Raw genomic sequence first — 16633 nt, 5'->3', positions numbered from 1 at the left:
ATCAATGGTAGGACATAAATGATAAATCCCAGTAATGGGCAGATAAGATTCATTGAAAAATATGTAAAAATATGCAGTTAGGACTCATCCTCAAATAAAAGGTACCAGTGTTTTGCAAAGCTGCGATTTATGAAATTTCTTGCTGCTATGGCTCCCAAAGAATAGTGTTAATTATAACATTATAAGCTAAGAAACATTATTGTAAACAAACCATATGATACAAATTTAGACAAGCTGTAAGCTGAATCCCAAATAAGTTGAGATTTGACCTCTTTCAAATTTTGAACTTTGTAAAGCTAAAATGACTACAAACCAGAAATATTCCAGCTAAAAAATCTCTGATATCATTATCAACTAATAAATTTTGAGACAATCTTTTATTTTGCTCATTATGAGTAGGTTTAATTTATTATAATTGGCAACACAGTCCAAAGTTTCTCAAAAACTGTTCACTATTAGATTCCCATTTCAAGAGTTTTTATATGTATTTAACCCACATTTTGATTTGTTCAAAGAAATGTCTATAAACAAAACAGAATATCAATCCATCATTTAGTAACTTTTGGTAGACTACCTATAGAAATCTGAATAATGATTTTCCATTTGGCTCTATGAACTATTCTTTTGCTATAATTTATATTTTAGATAATGTGTAAACTACTAGATTAACCCTAAATAAGCAGAATAACTGTGACTTATTTTGTCTTCATTCCCAAAGAAGAAAGCAGGCATTAACAATGAATTGAAATCAATTATGATATGTTGATATTTATTTGATTACACACACCTTAAGTAGTGTCTGATTGTATATTAAAAATGTAGCTGACAGCACAATGATTAAGGTTAGGTGTGCCATAAAACTTTTAGCATGTCTAATTTATTCTATCCAAGATATCTCTGAAATTCTTGACTACATCTGGAATAAATTAGCACATTTTTGCAATATTGTTCCAGTGTAAATGCTAAGCTTCCGGGTAGCTATTGTAATAACCCAAATGCTTTAACAATGGCTTAATATTAATATGAGAAGGGAAAATGTGGAATTTCATTTCTACAAAGAGCTGTGGTCTTATTCACTCAGGAACTCCAGGACTTTCAAAGATCAAGTTAAGGCAGAACTTTTTAAATCCAAGAAGACTAAAAGAAGTACACAAATCCAGACAAAAGACAGCTATAAATTCCGAGTCCTGTTTGGTAGTCAAGGTTATTCTGAAGTACATCTGCCTTTAGTCTTGAATTTATTCGCCACCCTTTCCAGTTCTAACCAGATTGAAAGATGCAGTTTGGAACTTTCTAAAGAAAGACATGGACAAAAAGAACAAGCAACGTGGTGCTGAAATAATCAGGAGAGTGGTCAAACTCTGAAGTTTAAGTTTACTGCGTTTTCTCAAGGCTGCTTGGACTCGATCTCTGTGAGCTCCGTTTTTAGGAGATATAGTTCTACTGATGCAAGAAAATCTGCAGCAAATCAAGATCCGGCGGATCTAGGCTTCCACAGACTTAAGGGATAAAGAGTTTTCTTGCCAACTGGGTTTTCTCCTATTGTACAAACCTTCAATGGGTGCTTCAACCAGCAAATCTCTTAATATTTTTCCACCCTGTCTCTAACGCCGCAATCAAAGAGAAAACCCTTGCAATCTCTTCCCAGTGGTCCGAGAGTCCCCTTCTCCCCTCTAAAGAATGCCCAACGCAGTGCCTAAACCAGACATCTCTTTTGAACATATGCAGAGTGGTCTCTCCTATTTCAGCCCACCCAGGCAAAAAAAAAAAAAAGTCTCTCGCCAAGGCGGATAAATACGAGTCAGGAAGCCGGAGGATTAAGCAGATATTTCTGTTACAGGCATTATCGTGGTCAGGGTGCACACGTGGGGGCTCTCCCGCTTCGTTTCAGAACCAAAGCTACCTCCAGCCAAGGAAGCACATAACGGCGAATGAGGAGCCCCGAGAAGTTTAGGGTTGTTTGTTGGGTGGAAGGGGGGCCGGAGAGGAAAGCCGAACCGCAGCGCGTTCTACTCACCCATGGTCTCTCGCAGGCAGGCAGATGGCTCGCTTGGGGGTGGGGTCGGGGTGCGGTGGTGTGAGGTTGCTTTGTGAGGTCGACTTTCTCAGGAGACGGCGGGATCCCAACGTAGGCGAAGCTCGAAGTCCGAGCTCTCTCTCTTCGGCTGGGTCCCTCCTTCAGTGGCCACAGCCAAAGGGGGCGGCGCCTGCGCTGAGCAGCCGTCGAGGAGAAGGAGGCCGGGTGCAATGTCTCTTTTCGCGCGCCTTTGTGACAGAATGGGAGCGTGGGAGCTATTGCTGCCCTGCCGTTTGTGGACACACAGCCACCTCTTTTCTCCCGAGTAGCCGGGTTCCGAGGAAGAGCAAAACGGGTGGAACCGGAGGGCGCCCTCTTCCAGTTTTGGATGGGGAGAGCTGTGTGAGAGGGAGCCCTCAGACCTGCCCCTTCAGACCGCCATCAGCACACCCCAAAAGGCGAGCCTGGGTTTCTGTCATCTGTTCAGTCAGTCGAGGATTCAAGGAGCCAAAAAATATTCATAATGAAAGCCGGATGGATGGATGAATGAACTTCAATGAACATTTTTTTCCCAAAAAGGGGCGGACGGAACCCAACTTGCCAAAAAAAAAAAAGTTGTGCCTTAGAAGCAGCGTCCTGGCAAATGTACTATATAACTATCACTGAAAACCGGAATGGCCAGCCATTGGGAAGAAGATTTCCTAAAATACCTGCTGGAGATTGAACCGCCAAGCTCCAAGAGGCTATAGCATCCGTGCCTCAGAAAGGGGTGAGTGAAACGGAATCCTAAAGACAGAGTCGAGTCAACAAAGGTCTAATTGAAAGGTCTCTGATCTCCCATCAAAGGTTGAGTGTCCTGCAGAAGCAAGGAGCCAGCAGCAAAATATTTAGAATTCAAACGTCTGTTGCTGCTGTTATTGTTTTTTCCGTGTTCCCTCAGATCTGTCACAACGGAGAAGATACTTTGGGAGCGAAGAGATTTTCCCTTAATCCATCCTTGGAGGCTATTTTAAAAGCGAAAGTTTCCCCCCCCCTTCTTCCATCCTACTCAGAGAGAGAAAGGAAAAAAGGAGAGTAATTAACATTCCTAGCCCTGAATAAAGCAATACATTTCCAGAGGCCAACAATCTTCCTAAACATCAAACTCCTTCTAACATTAAAGCCCTCCGACTGGGAGAGAGGCTGCTCCGTAGCTTAATCACACAAAAGTAAATAAATGTTTTGGGGTTGTTTTTTTTAAACTCCCGCTACCTGTGCAAAACAATAATCCAACGAAGACAAATCCACCGTGCAAGCAAGAGGCATAGAATAGCAAAACTTTACTCTTCCCCAGCTTTTTGCTTTTGAATAAGAAACGGGACTGCCTAGTGAAGAGGGGAAAAGGTGGGGGTCACAAATTCTGCATTTAAATGACAGTTTCACACCTCTACTACTTAATGAGTAAAACGTAATGACCCTCCTGAACCAGCAAGTACACTACTCAAAAAAATAAAGGGAACGCTCAAAGAACACATCCTAGATTTGAATGAATGAAATATTCTCATTGAATACTTTGTTCTGTACAAAGTTGAATGTGCTGACAACATGTGAAATCATTTGTCAATCAGTGTTGCTTCCTAAGAGGACAGTTTGATTTCACAGAAGTTTGATTTACTAAGAGTTATATTGTGTTGTTTAAATGTTCCCTTTATTTTTTTGAGCAGTATATTTCAGCCTGTTTCAAACCTTTTTTTGTACCAAAGCCTTTTCAGTATTCCACACCTTTCAGATGAATCCAGAGATTCATCTGGTAGTCTTTCAACCAACATTCCTTCCTACCATCATTTTTCATTATAACATTTTACTGTCTATGTTCATTCAATTGATCAATTAATAATTCAGGCATTAGTCAAGCATTGTTTAACTTAAGATAAATTACATTATCATTTGACTTTTATTAATCTGATATTGTACTTGTATGATTGATCACTTGACTCGGTAATAATTAACTATAGTTAATAGTATAACTAGTTATAATAATTAGTATAATTAATTGACTGGTTATTTAAGGTTAGACTTGGTATTAATTGCTTATTAATATTAATTCCATTGATTATTGATATTAATTAATTTTGGTTAGACTGTGATTATTAGACTGATTGATTAGACAGATTTATTATTGAAACTAATTGATTGATTATTGATATTTCATTAATTTGATTGATTATTGATGTTAATTGATTTGATTGGGTATTGATTAATTAATTGAGCTGATGAATTATTGTTACTAATTAATTGATCTGTCAGCCACTATTTTTATCTTTTGTCAACAACTAATTGATTATTAACTAAGCTAAACAAAAAAATAAAAAACTCCAGAATCAAACATTTTCATTTTGAAGAAGTGCCACATATGCTTAAATTATGCCCAAAAAAATCTGCCTGGAAATAAACAAAAATGTAGGCAATTTCCTACAAAAAGCTCCCACATTTCTTTATTTCTGTCCATCATGTCTACCTACACTGGATAATCTAATTACTGTGTCTGATAGATTCCAAACCTTGGAAACAACCATAAAATTAAAAAAAAAATTACATAGATTATATGCATAGAAGCACGTATAGAAGCATGCTTCACGTCTTTGGATTTAAAAAAAATTACAGCAAAGACAAATGGAAATTCAAATGCTCAAAATCATATTCCACTACCTCAATCACTAGCTCAACAACCACTACCTCAATTACCACAGCAACCACTACCTCAACAATCTATCAACCATCCAAACAATACATCCTTACACATCAAAGATACCCTTGAATGGGAACAAAACCTAATAACACTATTCTATTTGGGCTTAAAGTCACAAATGAACCTGATATAGATCAGGTTTGCAATATTATTGCATCAAAATTCCCTGCTGAAGAAATCATTGAAGTTTCTAGAGATGGCCCCAAGTTTAAATATAGAGATAGTTTGGTGACCCCACAATTCTGTAGTTGTTTGCAAAAATGAACTCACCAAATAAAAATTCATTTATAGTATAAACTCTATTAACAGAAATTACTCCAACCCCAAAAAACTTTACTCAAGGCCTGACCTACTTCTACTACAACAAATCCAATCTCGAGAACTCTGAGCAGATCTCAAAAAACATCAAGACCAAAGACAAACTGACCTGTACATCAACTACCGCGCTGGCTGCATCAAAAGTAAGACCTGCAATCCATCATCCAACCATCACCCAAAACCATCCTAACTTCCAATCCACCTTCAACCAAAACCAGCCCCCCATAAGCCAAAACTAGATATCCATACCCCTTACTTCCTTCAATATCAACCACTGGTAGTCTTAGATGCAAACTAATGAATTCAAGAAGCATTGTTAACAAAATACCTGAACTCCTATCTATCTATCTATCTATCTATCTATCTATCTATCTATCTATCTATCTATCTATCTATCTATCTATCTATCTATCTATCTATCAGATTTGTATTTATTGGATTTGTATGCTGCCCCTCTCCGTGGACTCTTACTAAAAGCTGTCAAATTTGACATTATATTTATGTGCAAAACATGGCTAAATGCTTCTCTTCCCATTATCACAATAAGAGACTATCATATTTATCGATCTGATCACAAAACCCATAGAGGTGGAGTTGCAATTTTCTATAAGAAATCACTGAACCTAAAAAAGGTGCAAGTTAAAGACAAACTCTTCCAGCAGCTATCATCTGTGAACTGATCTTAAATATCACACTTCGCTTCCTACTATGTTATAGAGTCACTACTAATGTGGTCAACCTCCTACCCACATCATCTTATATTTCTTGGTGACCTAAACCAATGATTTTCAACCTTTTTTGAGCCGCGGCATATTTTTTACATTTACAAAATCCTGGGGCACACCACCAACAAAAATGACACAAAATGACACTCTAACACAGTACATATTATACATATAGTTAATAATAGTTTCTAAATGTTTGATATTTCTACTGTCAGATTGAGAAGTTTGCTTTCTAGATAAGGATTCTGATAAATACTAGAGTTCTCTCAGAGGTTGTGGATTCAAATCCCATGGTCAGCTGAGTGCAGGGGCCTTGGTTCTGTCTGTTTTGATGGTGTATATAGAGATTTGAGCTCTTTAAGAAGATGACCCTTCAGGAGGCCATATACAATATAGATAACATTGTGATGCATTATATATCACCCTCTGCGGGGGGGGGGGGGGGGTCTCTTATAAAAAGAAAAAGGTCAAATACACCATCAGGATAGACATAGCCAGCTGAGGCTGAGGCTTCATCTAGTGGTGGCAACATTTACCTCCAGTCCTGACCAGGATTAGAAATCTGGACCATGGGGAGGAATAGCAGCTTCAACAACTCGCCGCGGTCACACAATGACAAGTGTGCGATAGTCTGAGCAGGGACCTTCCTGGGTGTGGATGAGAGGTGGCCTGCTATTGGTTCATCGCTAGTGGTCAGGATGAATCCTAGAAGGTGATTGGTCAGTGAGCGTTCCCTGTGCCTTCACTCTTCCTGTCGCTGATGGAGGCGGCTGGTAGTGGGCCAGATAAATGGCCTCCACGGGCTGTAGTTTGGGGACCCATGTTTAATTTCCCCACGACACACCTGACTATGTCTCACGGCACACTAGTGTGCCATGGCACACTGGTTGAAAAACACTGACCTAAACCTACCACATATAAACTGGACCCTAAGCGAATGTACAACTGAACCTATACATTCAACCCTTTACGCTATTACCAATCTAGGGCTATATCAACTAGTTACTGACAATACTGACAATTGTCTTAATCTTATCTTCTGCAACAATTTACACTCAATTTATCGAGTACAAATAAAAGAACTCTTTTCCAATAGTGACCACAGCATGTTTGACTTTTGTCTCAATGTGCAATGTATGTCCTTACAGAAACCACCTTAATGGTGGGATAACTAGTTACAACTTTTTTTTTTAAAAAAAAACCCAGCTATGATGTCATAGATGCCGACCTCTCATCTCTTGATTTGCATACATTATTCTCTGGCTGTAATACTGCTGAAGGCTACTACAATATATACCATTGCATTCCTAATCCTAATCCCTAACCCAGAGGTTGACAGCTTTAAGACTAGTTGACTTCAACTCCCAGAACTCCTCCTCTAGTCATGCTAGATGGGGAATTAGAAGGCAAAAACAGCCCAATTTTTGCAAATCCCATTTTTTTCCAGAAACGGGAGTTGAAGAAATGGAAGTTGAAACTAGCTCAGAAATGGGAGTTAAAGTCTACAAGTCTTAAACTTGCCAAGTTTGAATACCCTTTCACTCCTAATTCCTAACCCAGGGGTCTTCAAACTTGATAACTTTAAGACTTGTGGACTTTAAGTCCCAGAATTCTTCCTCTAGTCATGCTAGATGGGGTAATTAGAAGGCAAAACCAGCCCAATTTTTGCAAAAAACCAGGGCATTTTTTGCCCATTTTTTTCACAAAAATTGGGTGGGCAAAGGGTCTGTGGACCCTTCAGACAGTTCTTGGGTTCTGGGTTATGACAAAAATGCTCCAAATTTTGTGAAAAATTAGCTGTTTTTCACCCATATTTTCACAGAAATTAAGACATTTTTGCCTTCCCACAGTCCCCAGCAGCTGTCTGCAAGCTCTGTAGACTCTTTCCACACCCATTTTGGGGAAAAAAATGGGTGAAAAACAGCTCATTTTTTGCAAAAACGGGAATTTTTGCCATTTCTCAGCATCTAAGAGCTCTCTGCAGGCAGGGGGGGGGGGGCAGAGCTTCGGGATAGCAAAAATGGGGAAAGGTGCATCTTATACTAAAAAAAAAATGTAGTAGTTAACTTCAGACCTGAAGGGTGATATAAATTTTTATCTTACAGAGCTAATACAACAATTTGAGGATCTAAAGTGCTACTTTAAAGTAACAGAATCCTCCGGTAAAAGGGATCTTGGAAATATTCATGTTCCCCTCCCACCTCCACCCCCATCCAAGAGGGGAATCCACATATCATTCTAAGGAAATAGTTGAACAACATTTGTGTCAAGGTTCCAGGTAGCATTCAAATTTAAATCAGAGTCCAAGTCAAGGTATTCCTCAAAGTTCCAATTTATTTCTGGAATCATCCTGGCATCTACACTGGGGAACTCGAATCTGAGCTTCCCACCCAGCTGAAAGTTCACATGCTTTGATCCTCAACCACAAACTTTCATGTTGCCCACTCAGGTTATGCCAGCATGGCAACTCCTCCTTCTGCTTCCACCCTGGTGGTGGACATATGATAGCCTTCTAGGAATTGCATCCAGATTAGCAGTGCCCAATGAACGGCAAAGGCTTCTTTCTCCCAGATGGCCCATCTCCTCTCAGCTGCTGTCAGTTTTTTTGGAGATGTAAGCATATGGCAGGAGTTGGCTGTCTTTGTTCAGTGAAGGCTGTGATGAATTGCCTAGAGAAGTTTGCAAAATCCATAAAGCTTTGTAATTAATTTAATTTTAATTTATTAAATTTATAAGCCGCCCGACTCCTTACGAACTCTGGGCAGTGTACAACAAATAAAAACAATCTAAAAACAATTTAAATTTAAAACTCTTAAAATGAAAGCATTCATTCCTTCTGGGCTGGAGTTAAATGGTGATAACTCAACAGTCCCAGACCTGCTGGTCGAGCCAGGTCTTCATGGCTTTCCAGAAGACCAGGATGGTGGGGGCAGTACAAATCTCTGGAACCTCACCCCATGCCATCAGATGATCTCACCCAGTGGTTTCATGTAGATGTTAAATAGGAAGGGGAAGAGGACTGACCCCTGAGGCACCCCACAAAGGAAGGGTCTAGGAGTCGACCTATGTCCCCCTACCAAAACCAACTGTGACTGACCAGAGAGATAAGAGAACCACTGCAGTATGGTGCCTCCCACTCCCAAACCCTCCAGTAACCACAGAAGGATATCATTGTCAATGGTATCGAAAGGCGCTGAGAAGTTAAGAAGCACCAAGATAGAAGAATGAGTCCTATCTCAGGCTCGCCAGAGATCATCTATCAGTGTGAGTAAAGCAGTTTTAGTGCTGTAGCTAGGCCTGAAACCTGACTGATAAGAATCTAGATAATTGGCTTCACCCAAGGACCACAGGAGTTGGAGCACCACCACTTTCTCAACAATCTTCCCAATAAAAGGAAGATTGGAGATTGGATAGAAGTTGTTTAAATCAGCTGGATCCAGGGAAAGCTTCTTGATGAGGGGCCTCACCATACCCTCCTTCAGGGGCTGCAAGAGGGACCCCTCACTCAAGGATGCATTGACCAACCACCTGGATCCAGCCACGTATTACCTCCTTACTGGTCAAAACCAGCCAGGAGGGGCAGGGGTCCAATAAACAAGTGGAGGAGTTTACAGCTCCCATGGCCTTGTCCACTTCATGAGGTGTCACCAGTTCAAACTCATCCCACACAATCGGACTAAGGCTCGCCCCTGTCATCTTAGTCAACGTTGCCCAGTCAGAGTCCAGGTCCATCTGAGTTTGAGTGACTTTATCTGCAAGAAACTGGACAAATTCCTTAGCTTTATCCTATAAGGCCTCATTTGCCACTCCCCCCATACCAAGAAGGGAGCAGGTCACTCTAAACAGGGTGGCTGGGCTTGATTCAGCAGATGCAATAAGAGAAGAAAAATGTGAACATTTTGCCACTCAAAACACCACTAGATAAGTCCTAATGTAGGCTCTTAACAGCATCTGGTCAGATTCAGATTTACTGGCCCTCCAATGCTACTCCAGACATCTCTTCTGGTGCTTCATCTCCCGGAGCTCCTCAGTGAACCAAGGAGATCTCCTGGATCCACTACCACAGAGAGGTCGCAAAGGCACAATCTGGTCCAGAGTCCCCAATGAGGCCCTGTTCCAGGCTATCACCAGGGACTCCACCAGATTGTAGGCGAGCGAGTCAGGTATTTCCCCAAGCACCCTATGGAACCCTTCTGAGTCCATTAGGTATCTGGGATGGAGCCACCAAATCAGCTCCGCCTCCCTGCTATGAGGGATTGGTGTTGTAAAGTCCAACCATAAGAGAAAATGATCTGTCGATTTCATTATAAAACCAAGAACAATAAACAGATAGCATTAACAAATAACAGAGGGTGGGACTGAATGCTGACTCCAACCATCGGCATTCAGGTGAGATAACACCCATTCTCCAAGAGGGTTGGAGTCAGCATTCATATAGGGAACATACCAAAGCTGATCGCCAGTCCCTAGGGTGGGAACATAATGGCCATAGTGGTGCAAAAAGTTAACTTGGTGTTCTGCCTGTCCTCAAGCCACCCAAGAACAAAGTAATGAATCAAACACACATACTCAAATTTGTAAAAATCAAACAAGGATTGTTCTTTATGTTCAAAAAACTGCAAACCATGAAGTTTCAGAGCAATGTGAGTTTAAGTAGGCAATAGTTCAGAGTTAATTACTCCTGTCCATGCAGGAGCTTTTCAGACTTACAGCAACCAGCAATAACTCACAATTGGAATGCCAGAATGTCAGAGATCCAAAGGCCAAAATGAAACCACAATGCATCAATGTCTCTCTCCAAAGCTGAACAATAATCTCCCACACAGTTTTCTCCAACCCTCCCCCCCTTTTCAAGGTTGCAGCAGCATCATTAAACCTTATCACATGTGCCCTATAATTTGTTTCTGTGTTTGCATAGCTGCTCTTGTCTTCCCAGCATTCTCCGGACTGGTCTTCTGTGAATGGACGCCCCCCACTCCTCTGCGTCAAAATCAGCAGCCACAGGAGTTGACCTCAAGCCCACTACAACACTTGGTACAACTTGTTGCAGAATTTCTTGCAGAAGAATGCTTTTCTGCTCTGGCTGTATTCTTCTGCGATGCTTTACTATGCCTCCTTTCCTCATGCTCTACTGTCCAAGAGGATCTGTCTGTCTCAGTGGGAGCGGGGTTCTCCCAGCTAACCTCTACTGCCAGAGCTTTATTCCTCTTTTTTGTTGGTGGCTGCATGGCTAAGCTAGAATCAGCCACCAGGCTACTGGAAAAAAATGGTAGTGGCAAAGTGATAAAGACAGCACTCTAGCCAAAGAATCGTTAGTGGTTAGCTGAAGCTATTGGCTCAAAATGGCAGTGCACAGGTGTTAGTTTTGGCAGGCAGCACAGGCTTAAAAATGGTGCTCAGAGGCGGGAAATTGAAAACTTTAAAGGCAACGAGAGGCAAGCCTCTACAATCATTGCAGGAAACTGAAGATTGCAGCATGAGCAATTTAGCCAGATTGGGCTAGCCCTTATAACTCCTCCAATAGTGCTGCCCTTTTAAATGTCCTATGCTGAAGCCCCTAAAGAAGTGCCTCCAGCCGAGAATTAGTGCAAGCACTATGAAACTCGGTTACAGATAGTAGTTAGAAATTAACTAAAAAATATTTTAATATTTTAAAATAAATAAATAAAATCCTATTTAAAGAGAGATCAGCAGTCAGAAGTATCTTTCCACATCCATCGTTCTGGAGGACTGAGTCTAAAACAGAATATGAAGTCAACATGATGGCCGGATCTGTCAATCAATTTGACAGGCTCAGTCCTCAATATGATTGGATGAGGAAAACCCTATCTGAATGCTGTCAACAACCCCCTCAGAAAATGCATTCCTTCCACTGAGCAAAAGGGAAAAAAAGCCCTTCCTGAAATGGCTACTATGTGCTATATGGTCTTTCAATTGCCTCAGCCTTTTCTTTCTTTTGAAGATAGAACTGAACCTGTCTGTAGGCTAAGTATTTTTGGAATTTGATGGTGAATAACATTTGGATAGAGATAGCAACATAATTGCTGAAGGCTATAGTGTGAATTTAGAGTTACTAAAAGGGAAGCCATTCCTTATTTAAAGATTACAACCACATTCATTTTTATTCCTTTGAGGCCTTGTCGTCTATAAATACCTATGAAGAATACCTATGAAGAAGCAAAGTCAAATAATGTCCACTGATTCACAAATGAGCTGTACTAGCTGTACAGTCCAAATGCATTCTTTTCGAGAGTCTCAATGTCTTTTTTTGTGTGTGTTGTGGTGATAAAAAATGAATGCGATATTCCAAGTGTGGTCCTACCAAAACATTATAAAGTGGTTCTAGCACTTCACATGATCTTGATTTTGTCTGTTCCTGTAGCCTAGGACTATTTCAGTTGATCCAAGGCTGCCTTGGCCATACCATCTCTTAAACCAGTTCATTGCTGATTTGAAAGGCTGGCAGTTTCACCAAGTGACTTTTCTTAATTATTTGCTGGTAAAGGGTCTTTGACTAGGTTTGCAGCAGAGTGCCACTCTCTTGAAAACAGTGGCTTAGGAACTGACTATATTCTGTCTTCGTTGAGGTGGGCTTCTGCCCATTAAAAACTCCACAAAGAATGATCTGATATTGCCGTTTGCCATTTGGTCCCACTGAGCAAGTTCTGCAATTCTAACCCAAACTCCCATAATACACACTCCTACGTAAAAATTGGCAACTACCTGTATTAATCAGTGTGAGCATGGAAAATGAAAAATTGCTCACTCAGGTACAATTATTGATTCCAGCAGGTCATTATGTGCAACTATTATGTATTATATTGTCCCATTAGTGTGATTGTCTGAATTTAAATGTTCAGGTTTGAGTTTCTATATCTCCTTTATTCTACATCTCCTTTATTCTCCCTATTCATTCTTATGCCTATAAAATAGGAAAGCAATTGACAAATGTAGTTACAGTACTTTTGATTAACTGAGTGCCAATTCTGTAGTATCCACTAGCAAATTATATTGTCTTCGTTTTTGGTTTTCATGTTGAACTGTGGAGAAGGCTGGAGCTGAAATTGAGTGTGAAAAAACTCAGCCATGAATTATGACCATGTTCATTCATCGTCTTAACTCACACTTTGTTAATTAAATGAATAGAGAGCAATGTGAATATACAGTGCTCTGCTTCATGCAAACAAGTAAAACTAAGCAGAAAATTGACTACAATTTTTTACATCTAAAATTGACTACAATTTTAGTCAGTTGACTACATCTAAAGCCAAGTCCCTAACCAAATAGGCTAAAATCATAAAGTAAATAAGAAATTGGTCTTAACTGGTTTTAATTTGATTTTCAATATACTTGCACTTCTCTCTCACCTTCTCCGCAAATATTTTTGCAGTGGGCATAAGTATGAGTTGAACTGCACCTATACTCACAATCTAAATTTATTAATTATTCATTCCTGACTGAAGAGATATAGGATTGTAATTTTCCTTACTTTTCAAACTTAAAAGAATTTGGTAATTTCAATTCTCTTCATTAGACACACAGGAGTGAAAGATGTAATAGACTAATTGACAAAATATGAAGTGTTTTAATAAAATTTTATACTCTGAAAAAATGTTAGTTTGGCTTTCAAACTCTGAATATTTTCAAATAAATTGTGAGTTAAAAATATATATTTTAATACAATCATACTTTAACTGCAGCCCTTTTAAGAAAGATTATTTAACATACCTGTTTAAAAAACAAGCTACAGTAAATCAAGATATACTGTTAAAAAGCATAATTTCTGAAAATAATTCAATAAATTTGACAGTAGTCCTCAGTAAACAAAAAAAGGAAAGTAGCTTTTGTTTTTTTAAAGCAGACACCATTTTGAATTTTTACCAAATAACAGAACAAGGCTTTCTGAGAATCTTACAATAGCAAATATTCTAATAGTTCTTTCAAACACAAAATTTACTGTGGAAATTGTTCTACAATAATTCATCCAAATAATTGTATAGGAAATCTTTATTGCTTTATTAAAATAATCCTTATGGATGTCCAACTCAAACACAGTGACTCCATGAAATATACAAACAAAGCAAGTTAAACAATTTCAATTAAGAACCAAGATTATCAAGAGTAACCAGAAGCTCACATTCTAGATGGGAATTCCAATCATGCTGGTTTTAAGTTCCAAGCAGAAAGCCAAGTTTTTACTGCCTTTCGGAAGGCCCATTGAGGACAATCTTTGCAGAGAGCAGAAGAATAGGCATACTTCCTGGATTGCATTTAATTACATTAGGTATGTAATTAAATGCACTCTAATGGGAGTGTCTGGGATGGACAGATATCACTGAGAACAGGCCATCCCACAAACCTTTGTAAGCTTCTAGTCCATTATTCCATTATCTTTTACCTGAAAATACTTATGAAACAGCAGCCCTTTTCAAAATAATTGAAATAGTTGAGCACTGTACCTTGTCAATTTAATACAATTTTAAGTATCATAGAAACTCTTACAGAGAAAAATACACATCAACAGCAAAGGTAATCTGTGCAAATAAATTTTGAATAAAACTGATTTTCCCCTACAAAATAAAACATAAACTTGGAAAAGAGATCATGGCACATGTTCTCAAAATGCACAATGTAGAAATGGATAAGATACAATACTATAAGTTCTTTATTAATATAGCTAATTTTGCAAAGAAATTTTAACGAAGATCTTTGAATGGAGATGTTATACCATTAGGAGAATTTGAATGGCAAGGATGCAAAAATCTTATCAGATTTAATCAGATTTAGCATAGTATGTCTATGGAGGTACTGATTCAGGGAAAGGATTATCCAAAGGAAATGTCTGAAAAAAACACAGGATTTCTAACATATATTCACATGAGACAGAAATGTCAGTGAGTACATTTATTTATGCATATGTATGACTGCCTCTTTCTCAGTTAACAGGAATGTTAGTTATGAACCACCTTTTTAAAAAATTGAGTTGCTATAGCTAAGACAAAAGAGAAAAGTCAGTAGTCATGGAGGGGAAATGAATGTGTCTTGATTAGAAGTAAAACTTTGTTCCATTATATTCATGATGAGAATCACGTGCACACAATATATAACCTCCTACCTTCCCCTCCCCTTGCCTCCCCAACCCATCCCTCCCCATCCATTTATTTTTCTTTCTGATTGGTTAAATACAACTTCAAAATAAATACAAATGTGTATTTTAATCTGATTGGGGTTTTTTTGTTCTGTTACTTCTGTGAAAGCTGACAATGCTTGCTTCTGACTTGAAACCCCAGAGCCAAACTTTACATTTTGGAAGAGAAACTTTTTCTACATGCAATTCAACAGCAAAATTACTATAATTTAAGATATTTTGTCCAACTAATACAGGTGCCTCCAAGAAAATAAATAGTTACAAAAAATAGCTGCACTTAAAATCCTACAGCAAAACTTGTGTAGCACTAACAAATAATAAATAAATTTAAAATGCTTTGAATTTTGATAGTTTTTAGCCCTTTCCCTAGCCCAATTGAACAAAAATAAATGTTACTTCATTTCCTGCAAGGTTAGCACATGCCAAGAATAAATTAGTTGAAATACCATTTAAAAGGGAATTTTCCTTATCCCTTGTACAAAAGACTGATTCAGCTTTTCCTGTTGAGTTGGAATAGACTGTGGAAATTGGCAGACAAATTCAAAGTTATGCTGGAAAGGGGAAAGGAAAATTTAAAAAAAGGTCTTTTGCTAACTCTTGATTGATTCCCTTAATCCTTCTACTTGGTTGAACATCAGGATATACAGTACAACTCTGAATCTCCAAAAAAGAAAAGAGGTGCATACTCAGAGTTTCAGAGAAATAATTGGCCAGTACTTGGGCTGTTTTGTATCACAATTCCTATCAAATTTGAGTTGCATGGTGGTCTCCATTCCTTGTATTTTGTTGGCACCTTTGCCATAGAGCTTTCTCATTTCAGCCATTCTTCTCTCGCCAGGCTTCTCAGCTGGGGGCTGTGCTGACCGGTTTGTGGACAAGTGAAGATTGTGGTCAGCTTCCACATATAACTCTTGCTGTTCTGCCTCCAGCTGTTTCTGTTTCCCTATGTAAAAAAGAACACAAATAACTTTTTTTTAATTATGGGAATCCCAGATGCCAGCAATGTACAACTTAGGTAAATTGTCTAAAAATGTGTATATCTTTAAAACAAGAATTCTTGTTTGTAATTTAAACCCTCAACCAATCCACTATGAACTGAAGCATACTGTTACATAAAGGGAACACTGCACCTATAATAATAATAATAATAATAATAATAATAATAATAATAATAATAATAATAATTTATTAGACTTGTATGCCGCCCCTCTCTGAAGACTCAGGGCGGCTCACAATAAAAATGGCATTGATCATCAGCTCTTTTATGGCCACAATTCATAGCACTTATGTCACAAATCATTTGGATTTAAAAGACAGCTTTGTATTGTATCATCCTGACCATTCCCAATATCTGCGATCTCTTTTTTGTGTGCCTATAATGATCAATACATAGTGGTTATACAAAACAGGGGTGATTATATATAAAGGGGGGGCATGAGAGAGAAAATAATGCTTATTACAGTCATAGACCAGAGTTCAAAATAACAAATGTTAAACTTAGATAGCAAAACAGATTAAGAATGTCACAATTATTGAAAAGTCAGAGTGTCTAATTTTATAGGCAGCATAACATATATTTAGCATCTTTAGATATAGGCCCCACTTTGCCATTTAGTACTTTGTACCGAAATCAGAAGATTCTTGTGGAGATAACATTGATTAAATATGGCGAGATACAAATAAAAGGAAGAATGTAA

At 38.7% G+C, this 16633-nt stretch overlaps 2 protein-coding genes across 6 annotated transcripts in view; both read right to left on the bottom strand.

Annotated features, from left to right (window-relative positions):
- Nucleotides 1-2231, bottom strand: part of GPM6B (glycoprotein M6B) — a 147299-nt gene extending 145068 nt beyond the window's left edge. Inside the window, exon 1 of one of the 4 annotated variants that reach the window (XM_070750661.1) lies at nucleotides 2018-2231. In XM_070750661.1, coding sequence (XP_070606762.1) covers nucleotides 2018-2021 — 4 coding nt within the window. In that variant the 5' untranslated portion in view covers nucleotides 2022-2231. The remainder of the gene's footprint in view (nucleotides 1-2017) is intronic. The other 3 variants (XM_070750660.1, XM_070750656.1, XM_070750659.1) reach the window with 3 other exon arrangements.
- Nucleotides 2232-13780: 11549 nt separating this feature from the next.
- GEMIN8 (gem nuclear organelle associated protein 8) overlaps nucleotides 13781-16633 on the bottom strand; it is a 47113-nt gene continuing 44260 nt past the window's right edge. For both annotated transcript variants that reach the window (XM_070751811.1, XM_070751810.1), the window contains one exon: nucleotides 13781-15879. In XM_070751811.1, the coding sequence (XP_070607912.1) occupies nucleotides 15623-15879 (257 nt within the window). In that variant the 3' untranslated portion in view covers nucleotides 13781-15622. The remainder of the gene's footprint in view (nucleotides 15880-16633) is intronic.

The sequence above is a fragment of the Erythrolamprus reginae genome, chromosome 4 (genome assembly GCF_031021105.1).
Source record: "Erythrolamprus reginae isolate rEryReg1 chromosome 4, rEryReg1.hap1, whole genome shotgun sequence".
Classification (NCBI taxonomy): domain Eukaryota; kingdom Metazoa; phylum Chordata; class Lepidosauria; order Squamata; family Dipsadidae; genus Erythrolamprus; species Erythrolamprus reginae.
Note: the sequence above shows the minus strand (reverse complement) of the source record. Positions and strands in the feature narration are given on the sequence as shown.